This window comes from Colletotrichum scovillei, assembly GCF_011075155.1.
Source record: "Colletotrichum scovillei strain TJNH1 chromosome Unknown Contig00009, whole genome shotgun sequence".
Lineage (NCBI taxonomy): Eukaryota > Fungi > Ascomycota > Sordariomycetes > Glomerellales > Glomerellaceae > Colletotrichum > Colletotrichum scovillei.
Window position 1 is genome coordinate 2,037,518 of NW_023336267.1, and position 15,809 is coordinate 2,053,326.

Genomic DNA, 15,809 nt, shown 5'->3' on the forward strand with positions numbered 1-15,809 from the left:
CACAATGAAGGAACAGCTTAGTCACGAAGGTATCTATTCATAGTATTCTCTCTTCTGCCGTATTACTCAAACAAGCACATTTTTTTGCGCCCCCATCCTGGAGTCGTGCGAGCCTCGCACGTTCCGTCATTTCTTGACTCTGCTCAATTGCTAAATTACCAACACCACCCCTTCACCCCTAATCTCCTTCTCAGACCGCACATGAAGTGTCAACGCTACGAATCGATCCGAGTCCTCTTCTTACTCGGCGGACGCTCTGGCAAGTGCCTCGTGCAAGTGCGGCGGGAAGCGGTAGCGCAGCTGCGAGGTGTACGTGGTGAGGTCGAGCGTCATCTGCTTCATCTGCTCGACCATCATGCGACGAGTGCCCTCGTTGCCACTGAACTGGCCGCCGGTGAGCTGGTCGCGTTGGCGCGTGCAGCAGATGATGGTCCACATGAGCAGATTCGGCACATTGATAGAGACAGGTTGGGAGAGGCCGGAGAACTTTGCGGCGTAGGCGCGGATGATGCTCGGGTCGCCACTGGCGTCGAGTGGGAGAATCTCGAGACCACGGATTTTCTAGAATGCCAAAGTTAGTCATCTATGTGCATGGGGAAGGAGGAGGATAGTGAGTAATGCGGGGTGTCACTTACGTCCAGACATTGAGCCCATTGGCCGGCCTCGACGAGGGACTTGATGGTGCTCATCTCGAGCAGGACGCGGCAGGCGACTCTGTTCTGCTCCTGGATCTTTCGGTGGAACATGGCATCGCGCTCATACATGGACATCATCGTACGGGCAAGCTCCACGGGGTCGTCGATGGAAGCCAGGCTGAGGCTGCTGCCGGTCTCGGCCTCCTGGCCGGCGGCGCGAGGCTTGACGGGCATGAGGCGCATTGGGTCCTCGCCAATCTCGAGGGAGATGGCCTCACTGAGTGCACGGCTGACAATCGAGACGACGGTATCGTACTCGCCAGCCAGGTGGTACAGAAGGACTGAGTCAGTGGTGCGGCCGTTCTCGTCGGCGAAGCTGGCAGCTTGGACGGTGACAGTGTTGATGAAGTCGTTCTCTTCCGTCAGACCGATCAAAGAACCGCGCTCCTCGATGATACCGCGTATCCGCTGACCATCAGGGCGGATATCGCCGATGAGCTTACTAAACTCACGCGTCTCGAGCACGAGCTCGCGCAGGGCCTCCCAGCAGAGGTTAGCATGACGACGGCCAGCTTCGCCAGACAAGTCCATGTTGAGGCAAATGAGAGTCAGATAGTCAACAGCGGACACAACGTCGGCTGCTCTGAAGTCTCTTGTGTAGTAGCCAATCATCCTGCCAAAGTTGATCTGAACAGAATCCTTGACGTTCAAGCTGCGCAGATCGTTGGAGGCGCTGAAAGGATCAGAAGGTCGGAGAAGGCCGTAGTATTCGAGCGCGATGGCGAAGTGAACTGCGTCGACATAGGAAAAGGGGTAGAGGTACGCGATAGCCTCCTCGAACATGCCTGACAGCACCTGGAGGTAGAAGAACATGCCAAAGCTACCACTATTGTCTTCGGCAGAGGTCTTGGGGAAGTGCTTGGCTCCGATTTCCTTGATACTGGACTGCAGTTCAGAAAGGCCGTAAGCCTCGCTAGCCACCTCAACCGAACGGTCGCCTTCTCTAGCAAGGTTGAACTGAAGCCAAATCCAGTCGTTGATGTCGGTGTTGAGGCCATCCAGACTCCGGTTGTTCAGGTCACAGCGGCCAATGATCTTGTAACAAGCCATGCGGAAGGGGTCGATTGAGTTGTCGGGAGCGTTGCGTACTCGCTGTGTGTACTCAGCATTGCATCTATCCTGCAATGTGCGCTTCAACCGGCGGTCTTCGTTAGAGGCATAGCCGTTGAGATAGCTTTGGAATGTGCGGTCGATGCTGCGGAATTGATTGCCGTTATCATTCACATAAGTCGCAGCTTCGCTAACGTGACCAGAGCGCAACAAGTAGAAGACGATGGCCCACACATATTCACCACCGGTTTGCTGAAGGTCTGTGTTATCAGGCACCAAATCCTTTCGTGCAGAACGTAAACGGATGTAGGCTCTGATCTTGCTGACAATATCGGGGCGGCCACCGAGGTTGGCTTCGTGGGGGTGTTTTGCAATGAGGGCCTCCACTTCTTGAAGGAATTGCTTCTCAAGGTATCTGTTGGCGCCATCCAACAGCCTCTTTCGCATAGATATCGAGCTGGCAGAGTTCGGAGCTTCATCCAAGTACATCTTGGCAAATTGCCGCTCCTTCGCAGTGGCACCATTGATAGTGGTCTCTGCTTCAGGGTCTTCTCCGACGATCTCGCGAACAGCATGGTACGCCTCAACAATGTGTGGCGCATATGGGTCCAGAGACCGGTGCTCGACATCCGCGAGCTCTGAAAGGATGGGATAGGGATGGGCAATGAGCCGCGCCTGGTTGAGGTTGCGGACCTTTTCGGAAAGCTTGTTCTGCTTCTCCCGTAGAGATCTGTCGTCAGAATTGATGTGGCCGGTCAACGAACCGCCATTGTCCGTGGACCGATCAACATCTGAAAACTCTGGCTGGTGAGAGCCGATCTTGCTTGCGTTGCCGATGACCGAGCGATGCATGCTCGACTTGCCCAGGACGCTTGCTCTGCCAGAACGAGCTCCAGTCGCCTGGCTCTTGCTTCGGCGCGAACGACCAAAGCCACCAGAGGCCTCTCTTGTCGATGCAGCGGGTCCGAAAGAAGACTCATCACGAGCCTTGATGCCAAAGTGCTCGTAGATGCGCTTGCGCTGGGCATCCCATTCCATCGTCACGTTGTCCTCCAAAAAGTTATCAAAGTCGCGGACCGATCTCTCTAAGCCGTCCGCAATCATGCTCATCGTCGTCTTCGTCTGGAGGTTCGCGAGGTACGTCTCGACGTCGATTTCGGCGGGTGAGTAGCCAGAGGGTCTCTCAACACGGCCAGTCTGCAAATCGAGGGATCCAAGGTCTTTCGCGGCGGTGGAAGGATCCACGCCAGAGGCAGCGAGAAGATAGTGCGCTCTACCATCGGAAGGACGCTCCTGAGCCTTTGTTCCCAGCTTCTTCAAGCGCTGGCGAAGGTCGCCCAGGCCCAATTGCAGACTAGGGAGGTCCTCCATGCCAGTTTCGCCATCTCCTTGCTTCTTGCTCTTGGCGAACAGGCTGTCAAAGTATGCGCCTGACGGTTGGCCCTGCTGGATTTGGGACTGGTTGTTTGTGTTCTGTTGCGGTTGCTGCGATGAGGGGAAGAGTGAGCCGCCGAGAGTGTTGTTTGCAGCAGTCTGGCCGAAGGTCGAGCCCGTCGTTTGCGCCTGGGGTTGGTTTTGTTGACCACCTCCAATGGCGCCGAAGAGAGATGGCTTCTGTGCCGTCGATGCTCCGAGCCCACCCAAGCCTCCCAAGCTGAGTCCGCCCGATTGTTGCTGCTGACCTTGTTGCTGCTGTTGTTGCTGGGGCGCACCGAACAACGAGGATCCTGTCGTCGGTTGTGCCGTCGTCGATGTGCCGAAGAGACCGCCGGTGGTCGCAGGCTTGGCCTGATTGAGGTTTCCGAAAAGACCGCCTGAAGCAGGCGTAGAGCTAGTCTGTTGGGTGCTGGTCGTGTTCTGCTGTCCAAACAAACCACCTCCTGTGCTGCTCTGTTGCTGGGTTCCGCTGGTCGAGGTTCCCAGACCACCCAGAGGGTTGTTGCCGAAGAGCGACATATCGTAGAATTTTCGTGGTCGCTTCCAGTCGTAGGCGGTGTTGGGCGCAACGGTGAAGGGGATTTCGAAGGTGTTGTCAATGGATGAACGCGCTTGAGACAGCTGGCCAGGCGCGTTTGGAGAATGAAATTTTGAGGTTTGGGAGAGCTCTCAGCCAGAGCTCCACTGATTGGTGGGGAGCGACCAGGCAACGGCCTGCATATATGCTCCGCACGGGGAAAGAGCCGCCCGCCATCCCTCAGCACTTACGGCCCCAATTGCGTGCGCCGTCTCCTCCGATCCGGATGAAGACACTCGGAGCCGTTTCCATGAGCTGGGATTCAATTATGATGGCAAGCCATTAACGTCACGAGCTGCAGTGGCTCTGGTTGTGGTTCGACCTCTCATCGTATGAAGAAGACATTGGATTGAAGTAAGCCGAGCTACTGTAACACCCTGGAGCTCTTCACCCGGATCAGACGACTTTGCATGTGAGCTAGCTCAGCATCCGTATTCATTATCATGTGAGGTATCCTGGGATTTAATTCCTTTTCCCCTCGTCGCTCTTCCATATGGCTGTTCCTATCTTGGCAGGTAGTGTCCAATTGATATGCCGTCATCTCTTAATCACGTAAGCACTGGTAGACGCAGACGTCTGCTGTTGATATGCGATTGACGGATATGGTCTTTATATGAGTGATATTGAGCCGATTGACATGTCAGTCAACGACCAACTTTGCAGTGGGATACACATATAGTCACGTCTGAATTGGAGGAATGCATTACTACTAAAAAAGAGTTTCTTCATGACTCGGCAACACCAACCCGGCAAATTCGGAAAGCCATTTCATAGTGGTGGACTCGCAGATTATACCAACAGTCTCCACCAGCCGTCATAGTCAATCGTATCAATCTGCCAGGAGTCAAGGCCCTAATTCGATGGCCGGCGGATGGTCAAACGCCGTCGGTGATGATGATACTCTCCGAAGACGAGTTGCAGTTCTTCTTGTGTCGATATCTATCCAACGTTGGGGGAGAGCCAGAGACTTAACTTGACAAGCGGAAGGATAAATAGTCTGATAGGCGACGTCAACTTACAAACTTCTCTGGCATCATTATCAGACTTCAGTATCAACCAGATCTCCTCTTACTCTTCAAGCTCGCGTTGGTATAGCAATTCCAATCTACTCCTCAAAAAATGCGTTCCGCCACTTTGCTTCTCGTCATTTGCAACGTTCCGGCAATTTTCGCCACTTGCAGGTCCGTTACGCAATCATGCGTAAGTTCTTCTGGAGAGACCAATGGCACTTGAGGGGACCTGACTTTGACTGACAATGTGTTCCAGACCAACTTCCAGACTTGCTACGGGTTGGAGCTGAAATCAACATGTGCCTCTGACGAGTATGTGAGTCTCAAAGGAAGTTGCCAGTCTGTAACATCTGCTACCAATAGTCACGTCACGGTAAGCCATCTCTCTTCCAACAGACAAAGCACCGTGGCTAATCGAAATTTCCAGTGCGAATGTTGTAAAAAGAAGTGAAATAAACGGTTCTTCGGGGCGGCTGGGGCGAAACCAAAACCTTTCAACTTGAAGGCGGCAAGGCAATCTTGTCTCACAGGGACAAGTGCGTTAGCTATCTGGTCCTGCTGAGACACCGTGTATTCAGTTAGGATATGCCCACGAGATAAGTCTATTGGCTCTCAGCCACGAACATAGGTCATACAATTAGAATATCCCTGCTTTTGATCGATTAGAATCCCATTCATAGCGATGATTTCCCAGGAGTAACCTTGTCGGCAAGCTGATCAAACTCCCCTGCTCCAAGCGTTGTCGTTCCCTTTGACTTTCCCTTCGGATGAACCAAGTAGGCCCAGGTGTCAATTCCCATAGTAATGATGTCTGCCAGGTATTGGACCCGTGTCCAGTCCCGTGCCTTGGCCTATGACAGTGTCTACACCCCTTGTCTTCCTGTCTAAGGTGGGTTTGATAGAATGATATATCACTCATCGCTGCCAGTATGTAAGGGCTGTCCATACGACCCGTTTGTAGATGGCAGTCTGAAGCTAGCAGCAACCGCAGGTGATGTGAGTGCCATAATGTTTCCAAGCGGCTGACGTCCAGCGACAAGTAGACATCGAGTCCTCGAAACTAACATTATACTAGATTGTGTTATGTCATTATACTCCTCTCACGAGTTCCTGTATTGAGTGTACGACTAGTCAAAAAATGCAATGGATATGGCCCATCAGAACATTTAGGATGATGTTTCGTTGGAGTTTATAGCTGTTCGCGTGAATAATAATCATATCTGACTACGAAGTTACGTATCCACCCACCATATCCTTCAAGAAGAATCGTCTCTCTTCTTCACGAACTCCGTCTCAAAAGGAAGCCCATTCGACATCCTCACCGCACCATAAAGCGCAGAGACGTCCAGCTGCCGGCCAACCGACTCGCCGTACGCTTTCGCCACCTCCAGATTCTTCATCACAAGCGAAGAAACACCAAGTTGCACTCCCAAATCCGTCGCAGCAGTCTGTATTTCTTGCCCGCCTAGAACCGCAAGACCAACATCCGCCCACGGTCTTTCGCCTCTTGGAGGCATGTACGCCCCGGTGGTCAGGCGCTGCGAGATCATGAGCCCTGGCAAGCCGTGCTGCTGCTGGATCAGATTCTCAACGTCGGCAACCCCTAATCCAGCCTTCTCCGCAAGGACGTGAGCTTCAGCAATGACCTCTATCATACCGATTCCGAGTGAGTTTCTGTTTGATATGTCTTAGTACCTTCTCTCTCACAAAGAACAAGAAATGTCTGGAGGTTCAGTCACTCACGCAACAGCTTTCAGACTGCTTGCAAGCCGCACATCATCCCCGAGTCTCAAGATACCTCTGCCCATCACCCCGACAATGTACGGGTTGACGACGTCGATGGCAGCCTCCGCCCCTGCCAATATCCAAAGGAGTTGTCCCTTCGCGGCTACGGGGCTAGCACCAAGGACGGGAGCCGCGACGTACTCGGCACCTTTTTCTCTCAATCTCGACCTCACTTGAGCTGAAATCTTGGGATGAATGCTCGAGGTATCGACAACCACCTTTTTGTCAAAAGGATTCGTCGAACCGTTTGATTCCAGCATCGTGTTCAGCACTGTTTCAACCGCGTTTCCGTCGCTTAGAGACAAGAAGATGATGTCAGATTTGGCGGTAAGCTCATCGAGGCTGCGAGAAACACCACCCAAGGTTTCCAGGGCTGCACCCCTGGACTTGGTGCGGTTGTAGAAACTGAGACTCGGCGCGCCCGACTGCGAAAGGTGCTTTTGTAGGTTGGTCGCCATGCCCAGCCCCATGGAGCCCAAGCCTTTTCATTTACGCATGTCAGTGAGCTCCCAATTAACAGGCTTTGTAACGGAAAGATTCAGCCTACCTATCCATCCTAGCCTCAGGTGAGGACTGGCTGCGGGTGCAATAACACTGCTCATGATGTAATACGTTTGATCTCAAAACTAATTTATTGAAGTGCTATTTCATTATGAGAGCTTGGCAAGACACCCGGCCTTTTAAGCTTTGGGGAATTGCACGTTGTAGAGCTGACAGTAAGCCTTGATGACACTGCAAGTCTCCGGGATAGGATCTAAATGTCCGACGGAGGCGGCGATTACATCCCCAGCTTTTTAACTTTCAAAGCATTCCTCGTAGACGCCGGCAATTCATTGATAGCTTCTCATGTTTCGTATCAGATGTCTTGAATTCTGTTGATCTAGACGTAAATGCGCATGAAGCGCTAGGTGTGTATATAAATAATCGCGACTTTCCTTCCTTAGCACCAACGCCAATAAGTGACTTCTCGCACCCTCACTCAGATATTTCGTCAACAACAGCCCACCTCGTGACTATGGCATCACATTCACTCCCAGTTCTTGTCATCATTGGCGGCGGCGGCATCGGTCTTGCCACAGCCCACCGCCTGGGCCCCGGACGACGAGTTCTGCTCGCAAGCCGCTCCCCCTCTACCCTCGATGCAGGGGCGGAATCCCTCAAAAAGGAGGGCATTGAGGTTACCACGCAACAGGTCGACGTCTCTTCCTATGACTCCGTGGCAGCCGTCGCAAAGGCGGCCGCGGCTCTGGGCGTCATCGAGGCCGTCGTGCTGACATCCGGCGTCAGCGCGGTAGTCGGGTCAGTCGAGATGATTCTGACAGTGGACATCCGGGGCACCGCGAATGTCATTGATGCGTTTGGCAAAGAAGTCGTCATGCCTGCGGGTTCTTCGCTTGTTTGTACCGGGAGTATAGCGCAAGGCTTATGCCCACCCATGTCCCCAGAGCTGGAGACGCACCTCGCTACGGCACGGCTCTCGTCCCTCTTGTCGCCGAATGAGGAGCTTGATCATATCATTAGTGGGAAGAGCAGAGTTGCATATTATGTTGCGAAGAAGGCCAACTTCCTGCGGGTCCAGGCAGCGGCGGCGTCGAGAGAGTATGCCGGCAGAGGTGTAAGGGTTAATTGTGTTAGTCCCGGGATGACGGAGACGAACATGCTGACGGCGGAAAAGTCGGTGGATATGGTGGGTGATATGATTACTGCTGCGCTAAAGGTTCATCCTCTTAAAAGGGCGTCTACGGCGGATGAGATTGCTCAGGCGATTGAGTTTGTTGTGAAATGCGGCTACGTCAACGGAGTTGACATTCTGGTTGATGGGGGAATCAGCGCGATCGAGTTATGGAGTAGCATAGTCTATCCTGAGAAGGCAGCGAATCTGAGGAAGTCCATTGAGGAATAGCTGTGGGATTCAGACTTATAGTCATCCCCTGGATAGTTGAGAAGCTTGAAGAGCTAATAACGTCTCATTCACGATGTTGGTCAACTGTGCTGAGGTGCGAAGAAGAGAGCTTGAATTTGGCTTTTGCTTTTCGGCAGTTCTTAGACTTCTTTTTTCACATATTTATAATTTCAAACTGATGTCTTCGGCCAGCATCGCGTCGTGATGCAATACCTCTTCTTCTCATGGTTTTCACCTCGGATTCTAAGGATAGATAGACGAATAGAGGCACGCGGTAAGTAGGGAATCACTTCCGTGGAAATGAGACCCAACTTGTGGCTCCCAGCATAGTTATTTTCCTAATAAGCTAACAACAGTTTCTGCCCAGACTTGAGGATAACTACGATGCAGGACTGTTACAGGGGACACTCTCAAACCACAGAAAACTGGATCGGTTAGCAAGGGAGTAGGATGAATGACATGTCAGATGTCGGCCGACAGTGACGGACGCGGAAACCCACGCCGCATAGGCGCATCGACAGCCGAGCCCGTCAACCACTCACGCCGCAGACTCCAGTTATTGCTTACGGTGTGGGGTCATTCAACTTCTCGAAGGATCAGTCCGTCTTATATATATAATGAATAGAAACTGAATCTCAAGCTTCAATTTCATCATGGGACTTCACCCGTCTGTCGCCGAAGTCTAGCACCCTCGAAACCTTCTCCATCGAACGCCCCAGGAACCTCTCCCAACAATGGCCAACCCAACAACCTCACCGCCTCCGTCCTCACGACACCCCCTTCTAACAAGCCTCCTCACAACGATCTTCGTCCTCCTAGCAGCAGCAGGTGTCTACTTCATCCGCATCCAACCAGACCACAGCTCCTTTACCCAAAACCTTACCGACCTCGTCGAGACGGAAAAACTCCAAGATGGCTCCCGCCTCTACACGACCTACACCGGCCTCAAACCACTCGACCTGGGTCTTACATACCTCGTCGCCTCCTTCGCTCAGGGACCTCTAAGTCTCAATGAGCCAGCGAGGATCCAGCAGATCCACTTCCTCCTCAACTTCTTCCCGGCCGTGGTTGTGTTCAACGTCGAGGCCTATCGATCCAGGAACCGATGGAGCTTCCTCAGCTTGTAAGCCCCCCTTCCCTTCCTCTCCCTTACAACTTTCTCAACCCACCCACCAAAGCCCAAGAGCACAAACGAGCAACACTTACGCGATACCACAGTCACGCCGCCTGGGCAGCCCTCTACCAAACAGTAGGCGGCGGCGTCATAATCCCCCTCTACCACCTCGCCTACACCCTCCTCACCACGCAGAAAACCTACCTCGTCTCCGGCGGCGACGTGCCCCTCCCCCTCGCAAAGGCCCTCCTCCCGGCCTCCCTCCTCATATTCGCCCTCCCGACCGCGGCAATGTACTACCCGTGGTCATCCCCGCGCCTCGCGCAGAACCTCATCGCCTTCTGGCAGGTCGCGCCCGTCCTCGTCAACGCCGGGATTTGGCTCCTAGCAAGCACTGTTTACAAACCTAAACAAACCCCTGAAACCGAAAAGACGAAGATGGCCACCCGCAAGCAAACGACCCTCGTCCTCCGCCGCCTCTACTCCGCCGCCATCCTCGTCGCCTCAGCATCCCACTTCTACACCCTCTACACAATCTTCGCCTCCCAAAACAAATTCCTGACCCTGACAAACGTCTTCCTCCCGCTCAACGACATCTCCACCGGCGACGTCGGCACAAGCCTCTTCCAAATCTTCCAGTGGGATTTCTGGCTCATCTTCGGCTCCTCGAGGCTGTGGTGCGCTCTCGTCGTCTACGACGTCCAGAAGCAGCGGCACGGCCAGGTCGACCTCAAAAAGATTCTGGCGTACTACGTCCTGGCCAACAACTTGGAGTTCGTCGTCGGGCCGGGGGCCGTGTTGGCGGGTGTGTGGCGGTGGAGAGAGGAGAGATTGGTTGAGATCGAGGCGGAGGCTGGGCGTCTGGAAAAGGATCATTCTCTCTAGTCAGAGATTAAGTGAGACCATATCGAGAAAAGAAGCTGTTAGGTCAGTATTCTTGCCTCCTCTACAGGCTCCGAGATACCTAGCTTCCGACATGTCCAGAGAGAGTCACACATTACATCACTTCAGTGGACGGACCTGAACGCACAGGACAAATGTACCAGTGTCGACATTATTCCCCGGCCTAGATCGATAATGTCTGCCTCTATGTAAAATAGTTGGAAAAGCACCCCTTGCTATATAATACTCGACACAGCCATCTTTGGTCCTCTGGACCGTGTCTGCTCGCTCAGCAGAGCTACATGCATCGAGACTCCTCGCGGTACTCCAACGAATGAAGAAAAATGACAAAGTGAACTATCAAGAAAGATTTGAAGGGCTGAAATTGCCCAAGTGAGATAAATGGCTTACTGGTTCCGTGGGGAACTTCTTTCCGTACCGGCGCTGCGCAACGTCCAAGTCCTTAACCCAGACCCAAAAAACCGACACGGCATTCCTTGGCCGTGCCGCTCATCTCATCCCAGTCCTAGGCGCTGTAGGTAGGGGGCGAAACTCTGTTCCACATATGTCCCCCGCAAATTTCAACTCCGTTTCTCCCCTTTGATCCGAAAAACAAGAACCGAACAAGGCCATACATTTGACCGAATGCGTGACGTAATTGGTTTGAAGCAAGTCGAAATGGTCTACAGGACCTCAACAACACGGTCCTGAACGTTCCTGACAATCTCCGGAACCTGGTCCACCTTAGATCCAACCATGGACCAGGCCGCGGCAAAGTAGTGAGGATAACGGCTGTATAACATAGCAGCCAAAATACATGTAAGAAGGGGAATCTGGTTCAAGTCAGTCTAACGGGCCAATTTGGAATGCATACGTGGTGGAGCTTACCCAAATGAACCACAGGTTCTTGTCGCTACGCATGCCCTTGAATTTGGCCTCGTGGGCCCGGAGGAAGTTCTGTTGCTGTTCCTTCGTAATGGCACTCTTGCGTCCGATTCTGAGTACGCTTGGCACTGGCGCCGTGCTTGACGATGCCTCCGTGACCTCGGTTGTCTGCGTGTCATAAATGGTCGCACATTTGATATCGGCAGCAGCCTCAGCGGCGGCTCCGAGAGCGGCGGCTTGTTTCTTGTCAAGTTCATCTTGCGGGAAAATTTCGTCATAGGACGGCGGCGGTGCTGAGTTATTGTTGGTGTTCCGGAACGATGACAGATCCCACCATCTTCCGTCCATGGGCCTGGGTGTCTCCTCGTCTGCCGATCCCGGTCGTGAGCCGGACATGCCCGGCATGAGCGAGGTGACCCTACCCATGAGAGGATTCTGCTGGAGGTATGCATGGTAGTCGGGGAGCATTGGCATCCTAGGTAGAGCAGGCATCTGCGGGAGGTTGGGAAAGTGCATCGTCATGGCTTGCTGGAACTGTTGGATTTGGGCGGTGAACTGGTCTCTGACGGCTGAGGCAATGGCTGTTGTGGGTGACGCCAGTCCTGGCTGAATCTCGTCTTGACCCCTTTGGAGAATGCTCTGTCTGTCAGGGCGCGGCGTAAACGCATGGCTGCTGGATCGGCGCCGCATGTCAAGCCAAGAGTCTTCTTCCTCCTGTTCGTCATCCTCGTAATCTCCCGACGAGTACTCGGGGCTTTCTTCGCCGTCGTCTGCAGATTCCGACTCGCTGGACATGCCCAAAGGATCCCACAGCGATCTCAGAGACGCGGCACTGCTTGCTCTGCTGTGCAACGAGCCACCGCTCCTGGAGCGGATGTGACGCTCGCAGCGACGGATGTGATCGATGACCTTGCGTGAGCGGGCAACATCGGCAGGGCGAAGTCCCGAAAGACTGCGGATCGTGGGGTCGGCACCCGCCTGCATCAATCTGCGAACGATTGACTCATGGTCGTTCATTGCTGCAAGATGCATGGGAGTGAAGCCGCCCTTGTCCCGCAAGTCTGGGTTAGCACCGCGTGCCAATAGTCCAGCAATGAAGCGGTGGTATCCCAAGGCACAGCCCATGTGCAACATTGTTTGACCAGTGGACCTTCTCAGATCAAGTCTCGACATTCTCGGGTTGTCATCTAGATCGATGAGCTCCAAGCACTTCAGAAGTTGAGATTCGGTGCTCATGTTGAAGGTGCTTCCGCCAAAGCCGCCGACACTACCTGAGGGACCAGATGCACCCCAGCTTGAGTCACCCTGACCGATAATGCGCTGAGCAAGTTCCTTAACATCAACCATCTGTCCAGACATCTTATGACCCAGGATTGAGAGAGCCGTGCGAATGAGCTTCTCTTCGTCGTCGTCGACATACTTGAACATTTGGTTCTGTTTGGACATAGCGGGGAACGGTGGTCCAGCTTGCGTTTGACTCTGCTTGAAAGTAACGAGGACAGCTCCGGAGACAGGCGAGGGAGGCAGAAGACAGACAAGGGATGATTCGCCCCAGAAAGTAGTTGTGGTGGCCTTCTGGTCGCCGAACAGCACTTCGAGACCCTGGTAGAAGCTGGCCCCGAGGATCGTAACCTCGATGCCACCAGACTTCGGACCCTCGTTGGGAATGATCTTGTGAATGGTTGGCTGTGGTCGCGCTGGAGCAACGGCGTTCGTCGGCATGTATGACATCGTGTTGAACTGGTTCTGCGACACCACGTTCACACCGTTACGCAATCCATTGGGGCTTGCAGCGCGGCTCTGGTGTGCTGATGCGGGCGCAGAGAACATCGGCATGGCGACGTTGTCCATGCTGGCTGAGCGATTGGCATTAGTGAACAGCGTCTGGTCGTTGCTGTTAGGCGTAGGCGGGCCAGTAGCGTATGCTTGAGGCATGGGTGGTGGAGCACCGTTCTGAACAAACACAGCTTCAGGAGGAGTCTGGAAGCTGGTCAAGTTTGGCGTGAATGGTGATGTCGATGCAGAGGCAGCCGCAGGGATTGGGTTGGGCATCTGCGTTGGCGGGGGCGTCGTGTCCAGGCGCGTCATTGCCATTCCTATCGGTACTCTCGATCCTGTGCTGGCCTTGCGCTTCTTCGTCTGAGGTCCGCCATGCGCGTTCGGAGACTGCGGTCGCGATAATGAACGAGGGGTAGTGCTCGAAGCTGGAGGGGCTGGCGCTTTGGCCGTCGTGTTCGCAACTGGGAATTGAGGAGCGGAATTGCGGTGCATGTTTTGCAGGTCGGAGCTGGAATGAGACAGTCGGAAGGGTGTTCCACCATTGCTGAGTGGGCTGGATTCCATCGGAGCGTTCATCATAGGTACCAAGTTGCTGCTGTTGTTCTCCGGGGCTTGGGTCGCAGGTGGGTTCAACTGTTGCGGGATCGGGTGCGTCTTGTGATCGTCGGTGATCATTATCGATTGAGACATCTCCTGTGCCACAACCCGATCTTGCCAGTCCTTAATGGTGAAGATGACCTGGAATCCCAGCTTCTCGGCATGGTGCCTGCAGTAGCAAGCGATTCTCATCGGGGCATCGACTTGCATGGCACCGGGGGGCGCCACGGGCTCCGGCCGTCCTGTCACTGTAGAGTCCGACACGACGCCGTTGGGTGTCTGCCACTCCTTCACTTCTTGTGTGTTGAAGACGATCACCCGCCTAGTCTCGTCGCGATTCCACATCTCCTCTTCCTCAACCTTCTTAATCTTCTTCCTTGCGGCTCGTTTACGCTCACGGGTGATACAGCCGGCGCAGATGCGCACTTCGCCTCCGTTCTGCGGCTTGTTCTCCTCATCATCCTCGTCGCTAACGGATCGGGCGTTCATGACGGGGCTGTGGGTGGCGGCTGCGGCGCGTTGGAAGGCCTTGCGCTTGTTGTCGTCGTTTTGCATCGCACTAGTGCACACGAGCATGGTGTAAAGTTCCAGCATATCGGGTGTCCGTTCGGCAGGTGGCTTGGCTAGTAGCTTTGGCTTCGAGATGGTGTGCACTGGCAGGTGTAGACGCTTGATACCAGGAGGTAGCGGGAAAAGCGTCAACTTAATGGGAATCTGTGTCTCAACGCGCGATTTGGAGGGTGTCGGGTGAATCGTCAACCGACAACCACGGCTGAGGAAATCGAAATTCGGCTGAGTGAAAATTGGCATTTGTTGCGGCATCGGGACCGGGAGACCATCGTGTTGGTGGTATTGCGGTTGCATAGGCATATTGGCAACCATCTGGTGCGCCGCAGGATCCAGCTTGCCAGGCCAGAAGCCTTGAGGGTTCATAGCACCCATTGCGGCAGCGTTGAAATCTGGTGCGCCAGGCGAGGGCGAACTGTTGAAGAAGGCTGACGGTGATGCCTCGTGACTGGTTATCATGTTTTGTGACATTGGAGAGCATTCTCTCGAGTTAGTCATCTTCAATCCATTCATGGGCTGCGATATGGAGTATTGCTGAGTCGGGTTAGCTGGGTTCTGTTTCTGTTGTGTCGCGCAGCGAAATTCCACTCACTGAGTTCCGCTTGCCGTGATTTGCGTTTCGGGGATTGCCCGGAGCGATGGTTTTTGGCGGTCCATTCGTGTGAATGGTGGGCATCTCTGGCGACTCCATGCTCATGGCACCGGCTGCGTTGGGACTACTTGAAGCACTCTCAAAGTCAAAGGACTCGTCCATAAATTTGTCATCGTTCAAATCCAGGCCGTCGGGTAGCGTCGCGTCTGCATTTGCGCCGAACATGAAGATACTGTCTTCTGGACGACCGACAAAGGCCGAGGCGTCCCAGTCGTGCTTGACGTCGGCTCCATCGGTCATCATTACGTCGGCGGTCTTCCCTGAGGCGGAGCTGGCGGTCCTTTTCGAGGACGCAGAGTCGGAGGAAGAATCTCGGAAGGAGTCGATGAGGGAGTCGGGTGAGCCAGCGGCGACGGTACCGGTAGCCAGCAGGGTGGCTTGGGGTTCGAGCGACTTTGCTTCGTGAAGCGACTGAGGGAAATCGGAGATTTTGAGGGTATCGTGGGCGTTGAGGTCGAAATTTGTCGGCAGAGGACTCGAGTCACCGAACGGATTGTTCTCGTCGTATTCCAAGAACTCGTTGAATTCGCCGGTGGGGGACATTCCCGGAACGGCTGGCATAGGGCTGGCACCGATAGCGGCACCAGCAGTCGTCATACCTTGGCCAGAAACAGTGATGATGGATGAAAGTTGTGTGCGTGCTGTGTGAGGCCCGACGACGACGGCGACGACGACGACGGAGATGGCGACGAAAGGGGAGGAGGTGAAAGCTCGGTCTGGGGATGTTGTGGGGAAAAGGGCGTCTCGTGGTAAAGTGGTGTAGACCAGGCGGTGGAGTGGGGGCCCACCGTCCAGTGTCCCTCTAATGCGAGTCCGACCCGGATTTGCGCTGGGCGAGGTGAGTTTGTGTTTGATTGTCGCACTGGGTTGGAGCCA

At 54.1% G+C, this 15,809-nt stretch overlaps 5 protein-coding genes across 5 annotated transcripts; 2 read left to right on the forward strand and 3 right to left on the reverse strand.

The window, feature by feature from the left end:
* Positions 1-89: 89 nt before the first annotated feature.
* Positions 90-4,023, reverse strand: HER10_EVM0012973 (uncharacterized protein). The gene is made up of 2 exons (XM_035482347.1): positions 636-4,023; positions 90-561 (listed from the first exon to the last, which is right to left on the reverse strand). Exons 1-2 carry the CDS (start codon positions 3,699-3,701, stop codon positions 241-243), a joined length of 3,387 nt encoding a protein of 1,128 aa, XP_035330266.1. The 5' UTR covers positions 3,702-4,023; the 3' UTR covers positions 90-240.
* Positions 4,024-6,025: 2,002 nt separating this feature from the next.
* On the reverse strand, positions 6,026-7,156 carry HER10_EVM0007460 (uncharacterized protein; the record flags this gene model as incomplete). The annotated part of the gene is made up of 3 exons (XM_035477015.1): positions 6,026-6,443; positions 6,513-7,035; positions 7,102-7,156. The coding sequence occupies 3 exons, from the start codon at positions 7,154-7,156 to the stop codon at positions 6,026-6,028; spliced, it is 996 nt and encodes a 331-aa protein (XP_035329610.1).
* Positions 7,157-7,569: 413 nt separating this feature from the next.
* Positions 7,570-8,457, forward strand: HER10_EVM0004813 (short-chain dehydrogenase/reductase SDR; the record flags this gene model as incomplete). Its single annotated transcript, XM_035474445.1, has 3 exons — positions 7,570-7,794; positions 7,864-8,088; positions 8,155-8,457. 3 exons carry the CDS (start codon positions 7,570-7,572, stop codon positions 8,455-8,457), a joined length of 753 nt encoding a protein of 250 aa, XP_035329266.1.
* Positions 8,458-9,191: 734 nt separating this feature from the next.
* Positions 9,192-10,456, forward strand: HER10_EVM0006504 (FAD binding domain-containing protein; the record flags this gene model as incomplete). Its single annotated transcript, XM_035476087.1, has 2 exons — positions 9,192-9,580; positions 9,676-10,456. 2 exons carry the CDS (start codon positions 9,192-9,194, stop codon positions 10,454-10,456), a joined length of 1,170 nt encoding a protein of 389 aa, XP_035329486.1.
* A 680-nt stretch (positions 10,457-11,136) lies between these two features.
* Positions 11,137-15,530, reverse strand: HER10_EVM0004932 (uncharacterized protein; the record flags this gene model as incomplete). The annotated part of the gene is made up of 4 exons (XM_035474559.1): positions 11,137-11,286; positions 11,342-14,815; positions 14,874-14,959; positions 15,107-15,530. 4 exons carry the CDS (start codon positions 15,528-15,530, stop codon positions 11,137-11,139), a joined length of 4,134 nt encoding a protein of 1,377 aa, XP_035329280.1.
* Between the last annotated feature and the right edge of the window lie 279 nt (positions 15,531-15,809).

Excerpts from the sequence above, each read along its gene's own strand:
- HER10_EVM0012973 (XM_035482347.1), bottom strand. The coding sequence starts at position 3,701 with ATGTCGCTCTTCGGCAACAACCCTCTGGGTGGTCTGGGAACCTCGACC. Across the intron at positions 562-635 it reads AATGGGCTCAATGTCTGGAC|AAAATCCGTGGTCTCGAGAT; the intron begins GTAAGTGACACC and ends TTGGCATTCTAG.